At 41.1% G+C, this 20224-nt stretch overlaps 2 protein-coding genes across 5 annotated transcripts in view; one reads left to right on the top strand and one right to left on the bottom strand.

Annotated features, from left to right (window-relative positions):
• Positions 1 to 75: 75 nt before the first annotated feature.
• On the bottom strand, positions 76 to 13663 carry LOC144016246 (nucleobindin-2-like). Of its 3 annotated transcripts, none has more exons than XM_077517120.1 (13): positions 13642 to 13663; positions 4373 to 4525; positions 4191 to 4298; positions 3978 to 4110; positions 3003 to 3106; positions 2750 to 2935; positions 2581 to 2671; positions 2449 to 2507; positions 1688 to 1780; positions 1402 to 1491; positions 1106 to 1279; positions 958 to 1009; positions 76 to 726 (listed from the first exon to the last, which is right to left on the bottom strand). In XM_077517120.1, exons 2-13 carry the CDS (start codon positions 4520 to 4522, stop codon positions 653 to 655), a joined length of 1314 nt encoding a protein of 437 aa, XP_077373246.1. In that variant the 5' UTR covers positions 4523 to 4525; positions 13642 to 13663; the 3' UTR covers positions 76 to 652. The 3 variants fall into 3 exon arrangements, with proteins under 3 accessions (XP_077373246.1, XP_077373243.1, XP_077373245.1); XM_077517117.1 differs by lacking the exon at positions 13642 to 13663 and adding an exon at positions 5078 to 5229; XM_077517119.1 differs by lacking the exon at positions 13642 to 13663 and adding an exon at positions 5074 to 5206.
• The window catches only part of pik3c2a (phosphatidylinositol-4-phosphate 3-kinase, catalytic subunit type 2 alpha), a 31874-nt gene continuing 17993 nt past the window's right edge, over positions 6344 to 20224 (top strand). Inside the window, exons 1-4 of one of the 2 annotated variants that reach the window (XM_077517115.1) lie at positions 6344 to 6472; positions 11585 to 12816; positions 18209 to 18300; positions 18909 to 19069. In XM_077517115.1, the coding sequence (XP_077373241.1) occupies positions 11656 to 12816; positions 18209 to 18300; positions 18909 to 19069 (1414 nt within the window). In that variant the 5' untranslated portion in view covers positions 6344 to 6472; positions 11585 to 11655. Of the gene's footprint in view, positions 6473 to 6554; positions 6969 to 11584; positions 12817 to 18208; positions 18301 to 18908; positions 19070 to 20224 lie in introns of those variants that run through there. The other variant, XM_077517116.1, reaches the window with a different exon arrangement.

Genomic DNA, 20224 nt, shown 5'->3' on the forward strand with positions numbered 1-20224 from the left:
TAAGACTCAACAGAACGATTGCTAATCAATTTATATTTTACAAGAAACCAAAAAAAAAAAAGACACACTGAAAACTTGCTAGGTCATTCGCTTTATTGCCACTCATAACAAGATGGTTCTAAAATGTGGCTCAGAAGTGTGACGTGATGGAGGAAAAGATGCGTTCATACGTGACAAACCACAAAGGAATCATTCCAAAATTCATTCATTCAGTAAATAAATTACACGAAAAGTAAATATCTTCAGGTATGCAGTTATCATGACACCAGTAGCTGTAGATTTAAATTAATAAATACTATAAATCATTTACCCTTGAGTTTAAGTGGCAACAATTTACAGTGCCAAGAAACATCCGTTTTTGGCCCACGTTCATCTAGAGTTACAAAATTCCAGGAATTCCCAAAGCTGGAAACTTTTATTTATGAGAATAAATCAGGAATATACCAAATGAAAGGGTGGCTCCTTATAGGGAAATTAAATATATTTATATACTATATAAAATGGTTTCCCCACCTTAAAATTCCACTCCTTTGCAACCCTACCAGTGGTACTGAAAACAAATAAACACCAAAAGCAGATCGCACACAAAGTTGAAATGGCGACAAACACACACACACACACACATGTTCCCTGAAGGGACCCGTCAAGAGTGTCAAAGCACAGGGGGCGTTTGCGACGGATGTCCGTTTAGCGCCTGTTCACCTGCAGCTCCCGTGGCTCCAGACTCTGCAATAAATGGAAGATCAATCATCACATTGTAACAAGCACATGGGCCACAATTAGATCCTGTCCACATGGCATAAAAAAAAACATTTCACCATTTTAAACAAAAACATTAAGTATTGGTTTGGCGCCATCTAGTGGCAAAGAATTATACTGAACTGTTGGTGATTTGCCACCATCTCGTGGCATCTAGAAGCAATGCAAACTTTTTTGAAGGGACATCACTTGACTCACCTTTGACGTCATTCTTAGATTGGGCTTTTCTCCTCTCAAGTTCATCCATGGCCTTAAATAGAGAAAGGAAGAAGAAAAAAAAAGCTGAATGAATCAAACATGAAGTCGGATGGCGTTTCCTTGATTGGGGGATGTTGCGTTTCAGGACCTGCTGAATGTCGTTCTTCTGAGCATTGAGTGCCTCTTGCTGCTTTTGGAGCTCCTCGCGCTGCTTCTGCAGCGCCGCCGCCCGTTCCATGATCATCTTGCCCTCCTGGGCCAGCTGCTGCTCGTACGCTGTCAGCTCCTCCTCGGTGAAAGGGGACTTTTGCTGCTCCAAGGTCTGGGAGCCGCGCATTCGTTCAGTCAAAAAAAATAAAAAATAAAAATGGCACAAAAATTTGAGAACCACTGTGTTGTCTTCATCAATATGTCTTCTGATTGGCTTGGTGAAGGAATTCTGACCTCCCATTCCTCCTTTTGTTGGGATTCCGGTCTCTTCATGGCGGCCAGGAATTCTTCGAGTGACACCAGTCTGTCTTTGTTGGTGTCCACCTGAACGCATCACAAAAAATACCCTTCATCACTTAAACTTAAAACAGTGCTTCGGTTTCTACATTTAATTATGTTACAGGGGGGGAACCATTCAATACATTTTGGTATGAGGCTATAACATAACCAAATGTGGAAAACCGGAGCGCTATAAATATTTTCAAGTTGCACTGAGTATCTGAATTATGAATCATACTACCTCAGTCATGACGTGCTCTCTCATGCGCAGCCTCTCCTCCTCCATCGCCACCATGTCGTCTTCTTCGTTTTTGGGGTTGTAGACCTTCTCAAGCTTCAACACAGGACATACAACATTCAGGCGATATCACGATTATGTTTTCCAAAATTACTGTTAGCAATTACGTGTGTATGAAAAAAATAATTGAAAAACATTTTTATATAACTAACTCATTCATTCAATAAAACATTTTGAAAACAGCTAGCTTGGAAAAAGTAAGTACCGGGCAATAACATGCACTGAGCATCATGTAGTGCTTTAATGCAGACTCTTTCGATTTTCCACAACATAAAGAAAAACTTAAAAACATTATTGTGATTAATGTTTTTTACTTGTGATAAAAATATAAATAAATAAAGAAATAATTATTATTTGAGCAAAAACACAGCATTATTTGAGCAAACCCTTTCAATTTCATGATCTTTTTCTTTTTATCTGAATCATAAAGAAATATTGTAAAAATAATAATAAAAAAAAAAGTGTTCACTTTCTTGAATTAAAAATACAAAAATATATTTAATTATACTTTTTTAAGCAGCCAAAATTAGCACATACAATAGAAAACAATTTAACCAAATAAAGAAATAAGATGCTTTTTACTTTTTTTTTTTTTTTGTTCATTTTTTGGGGCAAAGCTTAATCTAAATTGATAGCAATATTAGCATTATCAATGTGCTCTGGTCTTGTGCTGTCAATCAAAACTTGATGGGATGATGTCATACCTCTTTCGTGAAGAGGGCCTCAAGCTCGTTCTCGTCAAAGAAGCCATCGCCATTGTTGTCTGTGTATACATGCCAAATATGAGTATTGATGAACAATTAAGAGTTATTTGCGCTAAACGTGTCAGGATCGACCATGCATTTTGAAGAAGGTCTTTGGATCAAAGTCGCTCGGGTCGAGACCGTCGGACTCCTGCCACACCTCCTTCAGCTGGTCCTCGCTTCCCTATGAACACAAACTGGCGTCATCTTAGACATCTGCTAAAGCTATTCGTACTTGGTCCCTTCTTTCCTGCTGACCTACCGGGTGGTTGACTTTGGCGTGGTCGGCGTGCTTCTTCCTCATCTCCTCGTACCGTTCCTCCTCCTTCTTACGTTCCTCCTCCGACATGGCCTTCAGCTTCTCCCGCCTCTCATGCTCCTTCATCATCTCGTAGCGCTTGTACTCGTCGTGGCGGTCCTTGTCGAAGTGTTCAAGATCTTTCGTAGCCTGTCAATGCCGATCGGTATATCTTATTATATGACATGCACGGAACGTATTTATTTAGGCTTCGTACGGATTTGATGAGGCGATCCAGGTCGTCTGGCTCAAACGAGTGCGGATTGTCTTGGTTGAGGTGCTCAAACTGTTTCAGCACGGCTTGGTAGTCAACTTTCCAGCCTGCAGGGACAGGATACTTTGTTATACTGTATTCTTATTTAAGTCTTTGACTGCCACACGTTATCCAAAAAACAACTCGACAGTGCCAGCTGATTTTGAGCATTTTAACTCATCTTTCGAGGTAAACGGAATATTGTGTGCTTTTACTACATAAACATGGTGGGTCCCAATTGAAAGTTCGCGTTCCATTCTTTCATGTTGGGGAAAGTATGTTTCTACCTTATTTTGTTTTTTAGTAATCACCACTTGAAAATAGGTCATTTGAGTGACATTGAGCGAAAATTGAAAAGATAAGGAGAAAACAAGCTTTTTGTGAAACAATATATTTTCTCCACAACAGTGACTTTTTTTTTTGTGTTTAGTGACGATCTGTGAATTAGATTTAATGTGACAAAGGCTTTGATCATTGACGTCATCCTTGAAAAATTTCAATTTCATCAGATTCAGTCATGTTTCATTGTATTGTAATTCCATACACCGGCAGCCCATTGAACAGAGATACAATGCTGCCATCTGCTGGCCATAGTTAGTGGGTGTTTTTGATTTCACAACACATTGACCAGGCAGCATTTCAATATTGTTTGATTTAAAAAAAAAAACAACAACAAAACGTTAGTGACGTAATTTTACGTTTATGGCGGCATACATCGTGATTTTACTCATCGTTATTATACGTTTTTGGCGGTCAAAGAGTTAAGAAGAATTTGCTGTAGCTCGAACAGATTTAAAACAAAGTAGCACCAGTGCACCAAGTATGACATCACATCACTGTATTCAATTTTAAAGCCACATCCGATATTTCAACAGCCGAGGTATGTTACAACACGTCTTGTGCAACAATCAGCCGAAAGTGGCAATGACACCAACTTACCATCTCCCGTCTCTATGTCGTGTTTGGCCTTGATGAGCATCCGCAGCCTGTTCATCTCCTCCCTCTTCAGCTCATCCAGCTTGCTGCGCAGATTGTTGTGGACAAAGTCCAGCTCTTTGGCAAGTTTGCCTTGCTGCAGGTTGACGCAACAGTTCAGTAACGCAACAAGTGTGAGTGTCAACAGATGTTGTTTTTTTCTCCCCGTACTTTTACCTTGATGTCATCAATGTTGGCATTTTTTAGCTTCTCTCGAAAGTGAGGGTCTTTCTCCAGGTATTCGATGACCTCCCTGAGGTAGCGGTCATAGTGTAGCCCGGTGTCCTGGGACATGATGAACCAAATGGATTGCATTACTATTGTATGGGAAGTGATTATAAAACTATTTTGTGACTCACTGCAGTTTGCGGTGCATTCAGTTCATCCTCTTTGGGGGATGTGTTCTCGCTGCTCTGGTCCACACCGATGGGCAGTGAGTAGATGCACAGCCACAGACTCAGCAGAACCAGAACGCAATTGGACAGCGCTTTACCGCGCACCATCCCCATCGGCTTTGGGATATAAAAATGTTTAGACACAAGCGCTCACATTCATGATCATAACATCATATGTGGTTAGAAAGTGAAACCTCAAACGTCAAAACTGTGATGCAGAGGTGCAAGACACATGTTCACCATGCTGCCAGAATACTTGAGTTCTGAGTTTTATTTTTACACGTAATAAATTTGCCAACATTTCAATACCACGTTTTTCATCTTGTCTTATTGCGGTGTTGAGTTGTTGCAGATTTTTTTGTGATTCATTTTTCAAATTTCATCTTGTACCACAACAAAATGTTTTAAAAAGTGAAGCAGCGTATATATATTGTTTGTTGGTCAAAATCATGTATACAACATGGTGAGTATCAGATAATTATGATTATGGTTAGGATAGTTTTGGCTACAAACGCTGTGAAACGTCAACTGTTTACAGAGAAACGAACCGTCTGTTGGCTGGTGAAGCGATTCTGCCAGAAAATAGGTACCAAAACATGCTCAAACCGTAAATCGTACTAATAAAACACAGTCACGGTCAACGATGCCCCATTGATAACACTTACTTACTTCCAGCTGCACTTTTGACTCTTGAACGAGCTTCTTGCTAGCTTAGCTTATGTGTGTTTACAGCCGCCACCTGCTGCCTACCAATACAAGCCGCTCGTGGCATCATCAACCTACTAGCCGGGGGAGGTCACCATGGTGACGCTCCTCCCATGACGAACCCCATTGGACGGGATGGCTGGAGTGCAGACGCGCTGGGTGTTGATTGGACTACTCACCCGTCAATCAGGCTGTCCGGTGAGCTGATTAAGCAGACCGTACGTGGCGCTCTGTCAACCATCGAGCGGGTGGAGTCAGAGCTTTGCGCCACTTTTAAATAATTTGAATAATTTGAGTGAATATTTAAGATGTTATTCTTCTGAAAGGCGCATTTTACTGGGTAATATTTGAAAGAAAAAAAAGGTGTCCACATACTATTACTGCGCAAACATGTTTTTATTCCTTATCAGGCCCGTCATTGTCAATATACAGTACTTGGATGAAAAAGCCATAAAAAAAATGCCATAAACTTGAATTGACGAGGCAGTAAACTATTATAGATACTGTACTATACTGTAAAGTATATATATATATTTTTGGACAGTAGTGCTTGTACAGATGTCACAGTCACTTTCAGCTTTATTTTCAATCCGTTTATTGGTGTATATTTCTTTTTATTCCTATTTGTATTGATTATATATATATATATATATTCTTCGTAAGTAGGTGCATTTGTTTTTAATGTGAGTTTTATGACATCTCGTTAAATGAAAACCACAATTATGTGGATACACAATTTAATTCAGACATATAAGCCATGTAAAACACTGACAAATACAGAGAATTAGACAAATAAAATCAATTACTACATTTGTACATATATAAATTTCACATTTTTTGGAGAAAAAAAATCTTTGAGTTTTTACATAGTGTATGACAAATTAACATGGTAAGTAGTGTACATATGACATATAAAACACTGACAAACATAAAATAATTAATTATTGTAACGATTTACAACCTATGGTTAACATTTATACACAAATATATAGTAATACTTAAGAAAGTGCCCACTCGAATAATGAAAACCTATGATCGTATATTTTTCTTTGTTGTATTTAATTGTACCTCAGCCACGTGACCTCAGTGCTTTATTTTATTTTTTTTACGTGACCCAAGTGCATGAAATGAGGATACGTTTGATTATGCCATCGGTCAAACTAAATTATCCACAAGATGGCGCTGCTTGCCGCTCTTAGAACGCCCTCAAGCGGTCCATCAACCCTCCATACTCCAGCCCGGCCCCCTCCAAAAACCTCGTCCAGCCTCCACAGGAACTGACGTCTCCGCCGTGCAAAGTGGATGGAAAAAAATGCAGCTGCGGGACAAAAATGGCTCCGAACACCGCACCGCTAAAAGGTGAGAAAGTGACATTTCCCCCCCCCTCGCTAAAATGTTTGTGTCGAAACTTTTTTTTGGTTTGTTTTGTCCGCCATCGCCTCGAAACCGCGGCTCCTCCTCTGGATTGGAAGCGACCGCTTCCCGTCTGACAAAAACCTGCTTTTCTTCCTTGTTGAGGGACCGAAGCGCTTTACTCGCGACTACTTTTACAAATATGAAATTTAACTCACGCCAACTACATCGTCGTCTTGATCGCGTCGTTGTAAACGAGTTCGAACTGAGCGTGTGTTTTAAATTGAGCGTGATTTTCAATCTCTGTTTTGTTAGCCGCTAACTTAGCAGCCAACTCAAGTTGGAAGTTCGAATCGCTTCGAAAACGGAAGAGTTGGCAATTTAAAAAGTCACCGGCGTATTAAAAAAATATTGTTTTGCTCACTTGTTTTGTTGTTCTAGCATTATGCTAAATGCTCGTGCCCTATGTCAAGAATTCGCACGGGAGTGAAGTACTAATCAGGTGAGTGAGTGCAGATTGTTTACCCACCGAATCAAGCTTCTTCCCACTTCAAAATGTTCATTGATGTTATTGCATATATTTGTGTCTGTATGTCATTGATATTGTTTCTTGTATGGTCTGTCACTGTCAACAATGTGTAAACATAATTAGATACACTTGAGCGGTGTTTTTGGACTATTTAACCCTTACTGTATATGTTAATATTAGCCTAAAAGTTAACATTAACATTAGCTTTGTTTGCTCCAAATTGTTTTGTTTCGTCACATCCTATTTGCAGGGAACAAGTAAGAATTCCTCACAAAAATGCTTTGGTGTGTTAAACCTTTGATATACCCCAAACTATGCACCCCCAAATAATTAACATAATTTCAAACTCATTTTACATTACCCTCAACATTAAATACCGAACAACTTACGCTAGCATAAATGTCGCTACTTTACAACACATTTAAAAATAAAAAAAAAATAAAAAAAATCCTACTTTCCTATTAGCCAATTTAGATTAGGTGATGCTGGGATGCTTTTTTTTTTTTTTTTTTTTTTTAAAAACATGCCTAGTATATTACAGACAACTGTCTGTCTTTAATTGGGCACAATTATTGTATCTAGTTGCTCAGCCAATAGCAATCAAGCGATTTCTGTGTATCATCTTGAGAAGTTTACCATCCTGTTTTGTCAGGCATCAACAACACAAGGACCTTGGCTAAATAAAGGTTAAATAAATAAGTAAAACATGTTGTTGTTTTTTTCTGGTGAAACGTTTCAGTTCTGTGACAGAATAAATTGCAAGTGGGTAAGGTTTACAGTGAATAATTTGAAATGTGTTGCTGCGTTTCATGGTTGTCTTGTTTTTGTCATATTCCCGTGTCTATGCCCCGGTTACATATTTTCCATTTTAAAGATGTTCTCCTTGCACTTTGAGCCAACATACTGCTAACATTGGCAGTTTTGAACTCTGATGGGAAAGCAGCAGCAGCAACAACACTTGTGTGTGGTTTTGTCAATTCATGGAGGAAGTGAATGAACAGAGTAGCTTCCAAGAGTTTTTTTTTTTTTTTTAAAGTTTTTTTATTTTTATTTTTATTTTGACCTCTGCATGCATTCTCCATTTATTTCCACTCTAGCGAGCATTCGCGGCTGCCTTGTGAATACTTAAACAGCACAGTGGCCAACAGCTCCAATGTTGTTTTAATGTCTTAAAGCGCCACAACGCCCCCCCCCTCTCCCCCTTTTTTTTTTATTTTTTATTTTTTGTCATAATGCAGTGGAAGCCACTCAGTACTGGAGTTTGTCTTGGCTCAATTCACGTTTTCTCTTCCCTTTCATGCATCCTGCAGCCATATACGGTTCTCCTTGCGTCGGAACATGCGCATATCTGGAGTCCGGATTTTTGAGCGCTTTTGTTAGCTTAGCATAGGTTCAGTGTTCTTAGACAAATAGACAAAATGTGGTGTTTTCTTTGCAAATGTTTATTTTAATTTAACACAAAGAAGTCTTCTTTGATGAAGGACTACAGAAATTGAAGAATATTTACTGTTTAGCAGCGGAAATGTCGAGGATTTGGCCAATATTAAATGTTGTCTCAACAGTTAATCGCCCACCAAAATAATTATCAATTAATTTGGTAATTATTTGTTGATTAATTAAAGAAGTTAGTTAACCACCCAAAAGCTGCAAAAACATTCAAAGAGCCTAGCTTAACTTTGCTAACAAGTGACAGTGCCTCTGATAATTCGTGAGTGTGTTTGCTTCACACATAAATTTCTGACTACGTTCTCATGTGCACGTATTCCGTAAGAAGAACTACCATCTTGAGATATCGCATGGTGGTTGCTTTTATCGTAAATGGTTGCTAATAACCCAACAAAAAAAGCAAAATGCGCAGAATGAACCAGTTGATGCTGGTGTCATTCGTGATTAGCGGTTCCGAATTTGAATTTTATGTGCCCATTTTTATCTCATAGTGCGGCACATGACTAGTATTGAGGGCAAAATATGATGACTCTGTACTATTTCAGTTTGGTTGTCAGTCCCCGCTGGTGTTAGCACAGCTGATAACACAATCTTGTTTCTGAGAGAGCGAGGGCAAGCCGGAGAGAGGGAGAAGAGAGCAAGAGTGGCTCGGAGAGAGGCGAGAGCAAGACCCCTCAGGTTGCTTAGTATGCCAAATTCTTGAGGCGCACAATGGTGTGAGGCCAGCTCCGGTCCTAGCCAGCCTCCTCCACCACAATGGGAGGGGAGGGGAGCGGTGGGGAAGGGGGAGGGGGTCGTTTCGGAGTGCCTGGCGAGGGAAGGAACTCACTCAACCCTGTGGTGGTGAGATTTGAGTGACAGCTTTGAGGAGTGTGCAGTGTCCGTTTTTTTTTTGTTAGCAGGTCGAGGTGGTCGCGGGAAGTTGTTTGGCACGTGCTCATTGAAGTGAACCACTTGTCACGTTAATCATGCTGGCTATGAGGTTAACATCACATTCATCATGAATTTTATGAACATAATTTAATTGATATAAAAAGGTATACAATACATTGTGTAACGTAGGGGGGGGGGGGATGAAAAAATAGAATATAGTAGAATAGGGGTGTGAATTGCCTAGTACCTGACGATTCGATTCGTATCACGATTCACAGGTCACGATTCGATTCGATACCGATTAATCCCGATACGAATTTATAAGTCGATTGTTGCGATTTTTTTTTTCATTCAAATTTAGAAAATACTAATCAGTAAGCTTGTAGAGTGTAAGATTTATATGAAAATGTATTATTTATTTATCTTATAGAGGTTGTAATCTGTTTCATGTTTGAACAGCATTAAAATAAAATATTAAGGCTTAATGTTCCGTTCATATAACATTCTTCCATGCTCAAGGTGTGAATCCTAACCTGAAGTCAGACGTTTTGTTGAATATTTTTCCATTAAAAATGGACGTTTAAAAATCGATTCACAAAAAAAAAAAAAAAAAAAAAGGCAATGATGATAAGACGTTGAATCCGAATACCGATTGAACAATTCTGAGCTCTTTATAAAAAAAAAAAAAAAAAATAGATTTTTTTTTTTATTGAATCGATTCGAGAATCGCGCGATGTAGTATCGCGATATATCGCCGAATCGATTTTTTTTTAACACCCCTATAGTAGAAGTAATTGCAATATTCTTTTTCACATTTAGAAATAATAATGACACTTCCTGTCTCCGAATTCACTGGTTCACTCCTGGCAGTGAAACATCCCGCAGTTAGCTAGCTATCGGCTAGCGCAAGAAGCTAATTTAGAGGTCTTCATCTTCATTTGGTTTTCAACAGTACAAACAGATGGACTCAAGTCAAATGCATGACGTCTGTCTCTCAAGCTCTCGGTCAAGGCCAAAGGTCACAAAAAAAGTTGGTCATAGCTAACTGGAAATTGGAAGTACATGACTAATTTGCTCATCGAATCGACTTATCTCGTCCTCCACGTGGCTACTTTAAAAGTCAGCATTGTGTAAAGTGAACACCTTGTGTAAATGTTTGACGTAGGGTGTTTGTATACTATGTAGTTAGCTCAGCTGCTTGCTTCGTCACAACCCACTTCTCGCTCCATCACGTTGTGGTAACAAATGCCTGATTATACTTTTTTTTTTTTTTTTTGGTGACGTTAATTCTCAAAGTATGATTATTACTCGTGGCACGCAGAAGGATGACCTTAAGTAGAGTTCCATTGTTTGGTTGTTCTAAGTTTAACACATTTGCATTTTATCTTTAAATGGTTTTAAACATTAATTGAAATTACATGTTTTAATTTGCCTTTTCTATTCACTATATTTTTTGTTGATGAGGCATTGAAGCAATGCACAATATGATTGGCTGCTTGCACAGTTGAGTGAAACCCGTATCCCACTAAGGGACGAGCATTTGCGACGCTAGCGAATGTTGATTTTACGTCAGGATTTGCTAAAGGTTTGACAACGGTTTCGGTTTGTCTTGTCGCAAGGAAATTTGGACACGTTCAAAATCAACATTTCCTTGCAACAACAAAAAAACAATACATTAGGCGTACTTAAGTTCTGACGAACATTTAGCAAAGGTTGCGAGTTGCGACCTTGACCGAACCCTAAAAAGAAATCAACATTTGCTAGCGTCGTAAATGTTCGTTCCTTAATGGGGATAACGGTTTAAACAAGCTGCCTCTTTGATGGTAATTTAATCCAATCCCCCCCCCCCCCCCCTTCTGGGTACCTTAAAAAAATGAAAAATACAAAAAATAAATAAATTCCAGCGGGTACTAGTTAGCTCCAAGAACAACACGAGTAGTCTGTCTGTATTAAAAATATCTCACCTGTAAAGGGACACTGTAGCTTACTTAGAATAAGTATGTTAACATTTATTTATTTAAACTTAACCTGATACATGTTTGTTCTGTACTAATTATTCTATACTTAGTTTATGGAAAGAAATGTTTTTATTTACCCAAATATTTCATTAAAGGTCATTTTAGAGCTCTAATTCGAATACCGTGATATTGCCAGAAAGAAATAATTTTTTATAAGGAGATACTTGGTTGAAAGAGTTTGAGAAGTAAATAAGTTGCATAAAACGTTAATGTTTTTTTCTGTCACATTTTTACTGTATCTTTCTGCTGTAGGTAAATGAGGCTTTGCGTCGCTGTGCTGCTGTAAAAAGCCGTCACGCTCATGGCACCTCCCAGTTGACGCCATGGCCCAGATATCGAGAGGTAATGGGTTTAAGCTGGATGTCCCCCAGCCAAAGGGGCTTGTGGGTAAAGAGGAAGCCCTTCGCATGGAAGAGGAAGCTTTAGCAAAGCTCCAGAGGGACAAGAGGCACACTTTTTCCTCATCTCCCACTAGTGCGTCCTCCCCCAAGTCAAACAAGCCCAAGTCTGCAAGCATTGCTCCTGCTTCCGCTGCTTCTCCACGTTTGCCCGCCGCCAAGAGACCAGAAAAGGACCTCATCGTGTTCCCCGAGACCAAGAAGCAGCCAGAGGCCAACAAGTTCAGGGACATCGATGTGGACAAGCTGACCAACGAGGAGTTGGAGAAGCTCCTGCTAGATGAAAACTTTGGGGCCAACAGCAAAGTATTGCGCCCGTCATCGTTGCTGGGCTTTGACCTCAGCGCATCCTACCCTGGTGGCCGTACGTGTAGCTCATCCCCTTTCCAGGGTTCCCAATGGACACCCATCCTGTCCACTCCGTCGAGTTCCACCCAGTCCACGCCCACCCATCAACCAGCGCCGATGTTCCCTTCCGCTCCGTACCCCAAGCCAGGGACGTTTCAGAATGGCTTCACTCCAGCCATGTCGCCCTTTATGCCTCTGCCTGCCCAGCAGACATCTTTCTTGGCCTTCACTCCCATACAACCTGCCGCCACCGCCGCCACCACCATGGTGTACCCACCGCCGCCTGCCGTGGACCCCGAAATGGCAAAGCTCTTTGATAAGATTGCCAGCACCTCGGAATACTTGAAGAACGGCAAGTCGACCTGCACTGACCTAGATTCCGCTCCGGCGTGCCCTGCCTCCCTGGCGCCCAACCCGGCGGCGACGGAATCCACGTGCATCAGCCGCTTCGACTGGCTGGATCTGGACCCGCTGACCAAGCGCAAACCCGACAACGAGGATGCGGGCGCGCCACCGGGCGACAATCCGGATGAGGTGCAGGGCCTTTCCGCTGGGGACCCCTGGGACGCGGTGCTGGAGACTGAAGGGAAACGTAGGAGTAGCAGTCCCCCGCTTGAGGGGAAGGCGTCCGGGTCGGCCCGAGCGCAACCGAGGAGGGCTTCGACTGGGGCCGCTGTTACGAGGAGCCACTCGCTCAACATCCCAGGGACTTCCTCGCATCACAAAGGAAATAGTCAGGTAGGCACGCACTGTACGCACATAATCGTAATTCTACTCCGCAGTCTCTTAAATAGCTGCAGTGCTCCATTTTCATGCTGCCCCTTGTCTCCTGTCGGATACTGCACTCGTTTCCATGCTAACGTTGTTGTATTTATTGTGTCTTGTTTTCATGATTTCCCGCAGTACAAAGAAAGACGAATAAAGCTAAGCTGGTACCGTGTTGTGGATAAGCAGCTTCAAATCAGATTGTATAGACTCGAGCCCATTCATGACCCTAAAATGGATGGATTAACATATCATTACAGGCAACATGAAAGAGTATCCACTCTAGTATGCCGATGCTGGTCAGTCAGCTTCCCAAACCATCTTAGTACTACACCCATCAATCTGTATCATCACATCCTCTTTACTTATTTTACAATTACCGGTAGCTGTTTTTTGTTGTTGTTTTTTTTCGCTCCAATCTGTGGTGAACACAAGTGATCTGAGGTCATGTCAGGAATATTTAGAACATTGCCTCAGGACATTGCTGTGGGTGAGTGAGTAGCAGAGGGTATTTCTTCAGTTTTATTTATTTTATTTTATTTAGCCCACAAGACAAAATTGCCATCTGCTGTTTGGTGGCAGTTTTTTTTTTACTTCTTTTATGTTTGAACTTGTGTGATTTACACAAACGGTCAGTCTCTCAATGTTTTAAGTGCATGAATAAAACAAGAAAGGGCTTGTGCCTTTTTTTTTTTTTTTTTTTTTTTTTTTTTTAACCCTGGAGATATTTAACTTAATCTAGTGACTTTGCTGAATCTGAGCGATTAATTGTTTAAATGAGTCTATCAAGTCACTTGCCTTAACTTTGCTCCAGAGATTTAGCAGCAAATAGAAGTACGTAAGAGGTTCACCATGGCGATCAGCATGTGGAATGTCCTTGTCTACTAACTCCTTTATGTCTGCTGCTCTTTGATATGATGTCTTGAAAGAGCACAAGTTGCAATAAAGTGTAGTCGAAGTGCGATAATGCTTCACTGCCTCAGACGCCGCACCTACCTGCCGTGTCAGCAAAATTTTGGGACATACCACAAACACACCGGAGCGTTTTGCCATCGCCGGCGGATCAAGCGTGTTCCCGCTTGCCTGCCTAACTGCCTGCCTTCTTGCTGATCTTTATCTGTTTGGACAATTTAATCTTAAATTCACTGAGTGTTGTTCTGTTTGACGTCAGCCAGAAGTACAATGAGCCGTCTGAACTCTCTCCTTCCAGACACGAAGACCCCCCCCCACATGACAGACTCTTTTGATCTTTTATTTAATGCTCTAATTACACCTTAAGTACGCCGCAGTGCACTTAGCATAGTGGACGCTTGCCGCTGCTGTGTAGGGATGTCAACAACCGTATGAGTCACTTGACAGAAAGCTCGGCTATTCTCAACTTTTCACCTTGTTTACTGACCAAGAGATATAAAAGAACATTGACAGATAAACAGTAAGCCACATGTTATTTTCTTGTCCTTGTCCTTTGTGACAATACTAAAATTTCTTTGGAAAGATTAGTCCCACACGGTTACTTCCTAATCGAAAGAGGAAGTTGATTTGTTTTGAGTCTCACTGGTTCCTCTGGTGTAAACGGCACAGCCTGCATCAAACACTTAGCCACATTGATTTGCATGTTTGCAAACAGAAGGCAGACAGGCTCTGCTGACTGCTCACATTTTGTCGTCTTTGCGGGCATTGTTGTCCTCTATCAAAGCAGTTATTGAGCTGTTAGAGATGGAAATCTATTGATTTTGAGTGATATCCAACTCGGGAAAGACAAAGGGTAGGAAGGAGGTAGAACACAAAACACATCTGCAATGCTGGTCAATCATCTTTTGACATTTTATGTTTTATTAACTCTATCTACAAGCAATTGTTGAACTTGTTTAACATTCTCAACTATCATACATGCACAAAAAAAGTTGACCAAAATGAGTTGACTTCTTAACTTTAATGATACGACACAAATGGATTTGTTGTTTTAATGTAACTCCCTATGAATATTCTTTCTCTTAATAAGTGTCAGAAAGCCCCCGATTAACTAATTCACCCCCCCCACACACACACACACACACACCACACACACACACACACACACACACACACACTGAAAACCCCCTTTGCTGCCAGCTGTTTTACTGGATTTTGACTGATTTTGCAAGGCCCACAGAATATTGTGTTCTATTGACATAAAAACATGGAGCCTACCATTAAAAAGATTAGTCTTCTTTCACCAGGAACAAAAACCTGTTGAAAACACTGGGGGGAAAAAAGAGCTTGTTGCAACATGGCCCTGGCTGTTCTCTTATACATTGTTGCCACCTCCTGGCCCTTTTTTGTAATAACTGCTATTTTAAATGACAGGTCAGAAGCTGCATCAAAGCCTCCTCCTGTATGCTCTAGCATTAAAAATTTTTTTAAAAAAAATAAAAGTATAAATACGTACGTATTTACAAAAGTATATAAATACGTAGGTATTTGTATGTTTTTGGGGTTAAATGAGTTAAGCATCCAAAAAATGGCAACAAAGTCAAAGAAAGGGCATAATACTAACTGAACCTGAGCTCTTGCTGAGGTCGTTGACAATTCTGATAACATGTCTGCAGAGCCCCATCTATGTGTATACCATCTATTAAAAAGTCAATGTACTATGATCCCGTTAACATGTGCCCTTTAATGTGCACTACAGTATGTTCATATTGTAAACATATTGGTCTCAAGCTGCCATTTTGTGCCAAGCCTATGTTTGTCACACACAGCAGTTTCACCTTCTGGCTGTGACAGTCTGCCCAATTTGTCACATTCCAATTCATCGTGTGAACATGACCCTTCCACAGCCCTTGTCTTCATCGCGCTGCACCAGCGGCACCGTGAAACATCACGGCGATGAAAGGGAGAAGGCTTTTTAGTCAATGTGGGAATCACATGGGCGCCTGAACAAAGACGGGCCTGTCTCACTGAACTCGTTTGTTTGATTCAGCCTGTGTTTGTTTTCACGTACAATATGTCGCTCGATATAAAAGCCAGGACAGCTTGTGAAAATTATTACCTCAGCAGCGGCGTGTCGCTAGTCTCCGCTGTCAAAACTGCGACATGTTGAGAATCTTGCCGTCTCCCGGTTTTGCATCAGGTCAGCTCAGCCTACACTAAGCTTGACCCTTTATGTGGCCTCACAGTTGTGGTGATTTTACATTAACCAAGTAACAATGTGAGCAAATTTGTAGTACTCGCTCAAGGTAGCCTCTTGGTAATTATTAGGGGTGTTAAAAAAAATCGATTCGCCGATATATCGCGATACTACATCGCGCGATTCTCGAATCGATTCAATAAAAAAAAAATCGTTTTTTTTTTTTAATTTTTTTATTTTTTTTATTTTTTTTTTAAGAGCTCAGAATTGTTCATTCGGTAGTCTTACCGATTCAACGTCTTATCATCATTGCCTTTTTTTTTTTTTTTTTTTTTTTTTTTTTTTGTGTGTGTGAATCGATTTTTAAACTTCCATTTTTAATGGAAAAATATTCAACAAAACGTCTGACTTCGGGTTAGGATTCACACCTTGAGCATGGAAGAATGTTATATGAACGGAACATTAAGCCTTAATATTTTATTTTAATGCTGTTCAAACATGAAACAGATTACAACCTCTATAAGACTGAAATTTCAGATAAATAAATAATACATTTTCATATAAATCTTACACTCTACAAGCTTACTGATTAGTATTTTCTAAATTTGAATGAAAAAAAATCGCAACAATCGACTTATAAATTCGTATCGGGATTAATCGGTATCGAATCGTGACCTGTGAATCGTGATACGAATCGAATCGTCAGGTACTAGGCAATTCACACCCCTAGTAATTATTAGTAATAATTAGGTATACTATACTGCAGTACAGTACAGCCAGGTAGTCCTCACTTGACAATTTATAGCGCCATTAAGCTGTACAGAACAGAGAGGACGGCAACGATGTCATCCATTCATAAAGTACAAATTATTGGTGCGATAGGTTTTTAAGAATATATTTTGAGAGGTTGGCGTGGGCTTACAGTATGCATCTGGCACGTAAAAATGATCGTAAAATGCCGCCCCGCCATTGCCGATCTAAACCAACATAGAACGTTTCTCTCTCTCTCTCGCTCTCTCTGTGTGATCAGCCAGAAAGTGACGTGCACCGTGCTAGATGCACTGCTGTCATGATCGAGGGATCGAGGTTGCGGCAGGTTAATGCATCCTTTCCATAAATGTTATTTGCGTCGTGCAAAGTCCGTGTGGCTTTTTGCGCTGGCGTTAGTGAATTAGACGCTGCATATCAATGAGTCTCATTTGCATTGGGGTGGGCATATTTTGTGTCAAATGTATGCAAATTACCTAATTTACATACGCACAAATAACATCGGCGCACCGTGGCGCGATCTGGTTGGCAGCGCACTTAGTAATGGATTTCCCCATCTGCGCGTGTTTAGTGAATTAGGCACTCTCGGATTGCTCCATTTTTACCGGTTAGCGCCGTGCAAAGGCGACGCAAACCTTTACTGAATAGGCCCCTCAGTGTTCAATTGATTAGAGGCTACAATGAGCAAACCCAAAAAAACAGCACATGACAGAGCCTCATGACATTCTATTTAAAAAGTGTTTTACGGGGGTCACTATGAACTGGATGACCTGACGTTCAAGCATTTCAGGAAGTGTTTTTACTGTTATTGTGACACACTTTGCTGTCCAACAAGCGGTTTTGTGTTCAAACGCTATGACGATTACATCCACATTCCAAACATTTCTCCAGACTTCTCTCCCTCCTCTTCTTACGCCGCCGCCTCCTCATCTTCCACCACCTCCCCCCCCCCCCCCCCCCCGTCTCCAGCACTGATGTCGGAGTTACACATTGCCAAAGCCGTGACTGAGCAGTTTGCAGAGAGCCAAGGCTCTTGCGCAGTGCATTTCCTGTGCCACGGGAAGTGCATTCCTCGAGTCAGACAGTCCCGTAAAATAGCACAAAGTGTTACTGCAAGTTCCCGGCAGTAAGTTGCTAATTTTACAAGTGTGTGTGCGTGTGTGTGACTGAGTGGAACCATTTCCCCCAACACTTCCAAGATCCTGTGTGAACCAGCAAGGCCTTTCGATTCCCACCTAATAACAAATAAATCATGCCTTCTACAGCTGTGAACAGATAGGTAAGGAAAATAAGCTGTCACGCTTATTCACTTATTGTGATTCATAGTCATACAAGTGCACTATCAACATTCCTGGAATTAAAACCTTGAAGGCTGACGTCAAAGCAGTTGTAATGTGTATTGAACTTCTCATCCGATGTGTGTGTGTGTGTGTGTGTGTGTGTGTGTTTCTAATTCCTCCACCGTCTGTGCGTTTTTGACACATGCAGGGTAAAGGAAAGGGTCTAGTGAAGAATGATGCCCTGGAACAAGAAGACGCTCAGAACATGGAGGTGGTGGCCTTCTGCAAAGACGTCGCAAGGTATGACGTCTTGACAGCATCACTGACTCTCAGTTGGCTTTTGAATGCTTGAGTGAAACGATACACGTTATAACTCATTCACTTCCAGCCATTTTCACTGAAGCAACTTCGCTCCCGGCTGTTTTACTGGATTTTGACTGATTTTGCAAGGCCCACAGAATATTGTGTTCGATTGCTATAAAAACATGGAACCTACCAAAATAAAGATGAGAGTATCTTCTTTCATCAGGAAAAAGTATATTTCTATCTGTTTCCGTTTTGCAGCAATTGGCATTGGAATTTAACAAAGTTTCATCATTATTCACAAATCTCTTCCAAACTGGAGGGAAAATTGCTTTGATCTCTTATACTCTGCTGCCACCTGCTGGCTGTTTTTGTAATAACTACCATTCTCTTAAGTTCAAAAGCTGCTTCAAAGCCTACTTGTATGCTGTAGCATAATAAAAACATATAAATACGTCTTTGGGAGCATGTTAATATTTAAAACAGAAGGGATTTATATGTTTGTCAAGTAATTTGCATTGCATGTACCCCGCATCTCGCATCCAAAGTCAGTTGATAAAAACACTCGCTCACGCACAACTTTCTTATTGGTACTCTTCTTGCAGCCTGCGCTCCAAATTCCCTTACGGCGACACAGCCACCAACCCCGGCTACTTCCGCAGTCCCGTAATCGCCCAGCGGGACGCTGGCGGGGACACCAGCTGCTCCGTGAAGGTGTCCATCGAGATCTCCGACTCTCAACAGCCCGTGACGTTTACCTGTGACGGTAAGCAGCTTTCTGGGAGGGACATATTGATTTATATCCCAAAGGCATTTGTTCCCAGATGATCATTTATTACATTGAGGTCAGCCAAAAAAAAAGTCCCTATGCCTTTAACAGTGAGTGCTTGCTGATTATAGTGCACCAAAGGAGGAAATTGGCCAAACTCTTCACCCCCACCCAACCTCATTTTTGTCTGTTTTTATTTCCCCTCTTTCTGTCTCATGGGAAGTTCCTCTTGCGCATAAACGTACCCTCAGTTGGGAGGGACTGTTTTTCGTCTCATCTCAAGGCCTTTGAGCAATTTTGGTTTCCTTCCCATTGGTGCTGATACCCGCTCACCCTTCACACACTCCCGACACCAAGCTTACTCCTTGGCCTTATTGTGTGACTTGACTCTTGTCATTGTGACCTGAAACAGAATAATAGCCAATCAGGAAGTTACCTAAATCTTGCACATTTGCCAGATACATACGTTGGCTGTTTGCGTAATCTGTTTCTTCACTGATTAAACCACAATAAAAAATATCGGGATGAGCTTGCATTTTGAGATTCCTTGTCATGTGTGAGGTACCTCACAAATCTCAAAACATAGTCTTGAATAACACCACCTGTGTCTTTCTGGCTCTCTGAAGGTAAACATTCAGCCGTTGTGCGCTTGCCGGGTGTGTAGAGCATACTGTCAGTCCCGCTGACGACTGATTTCCAGTAATAGACTTTCAACACCATTATGTGTTGCATCTGGCCGACTGACCTACTCTTCCCTTGCTCAAGACGAAGCTTTCTTCCTTCCCAACTTCCCAAAAACCACTTTCCCAGCTTCCCCACTGCACTTTGTCATCTTGCGCCTGCTGACTTCAAATGATGTACTTCCTTTGTTCCCTACCTTTACGACATTTATGGTACAGTGCATTCAGAAGTGCTGAATCATTTTATTTTCTATTCCTCTTGTGATGCATTCTGCACTTTTCAGAGCATTGCTCTAGAATATGTCTACGAGCACTTTGAACTTGTGTGACACGTTTCTGCCTAGTGGTACAGTTCAGTTGGTTGGGGTGCAGAGAGGTACGAAATCGTGGGTCGGAATGACACCGAATGAGTAGAGATGCACTTAGATGCTTGAACCTTACAATCCATTGTCATCAATTTTCTGAGAACCAA

The sequence above is a fragment of the Festucalex cinctus genome, chromosome 3 (genome assembly GCF_051991245.1).
Source record: "Festucalex cinctus isolate MCC-2025b chromosome 3, RoL_Fcin_1.0, whole genome shotgun sequence".
Taxonomy (NCBI): Eukaryota; Metazoa; Chordata; class Actinopteri; order Syngnathiformes; family Syngnathidae; genus Festucalex; species Festucalex cinctus.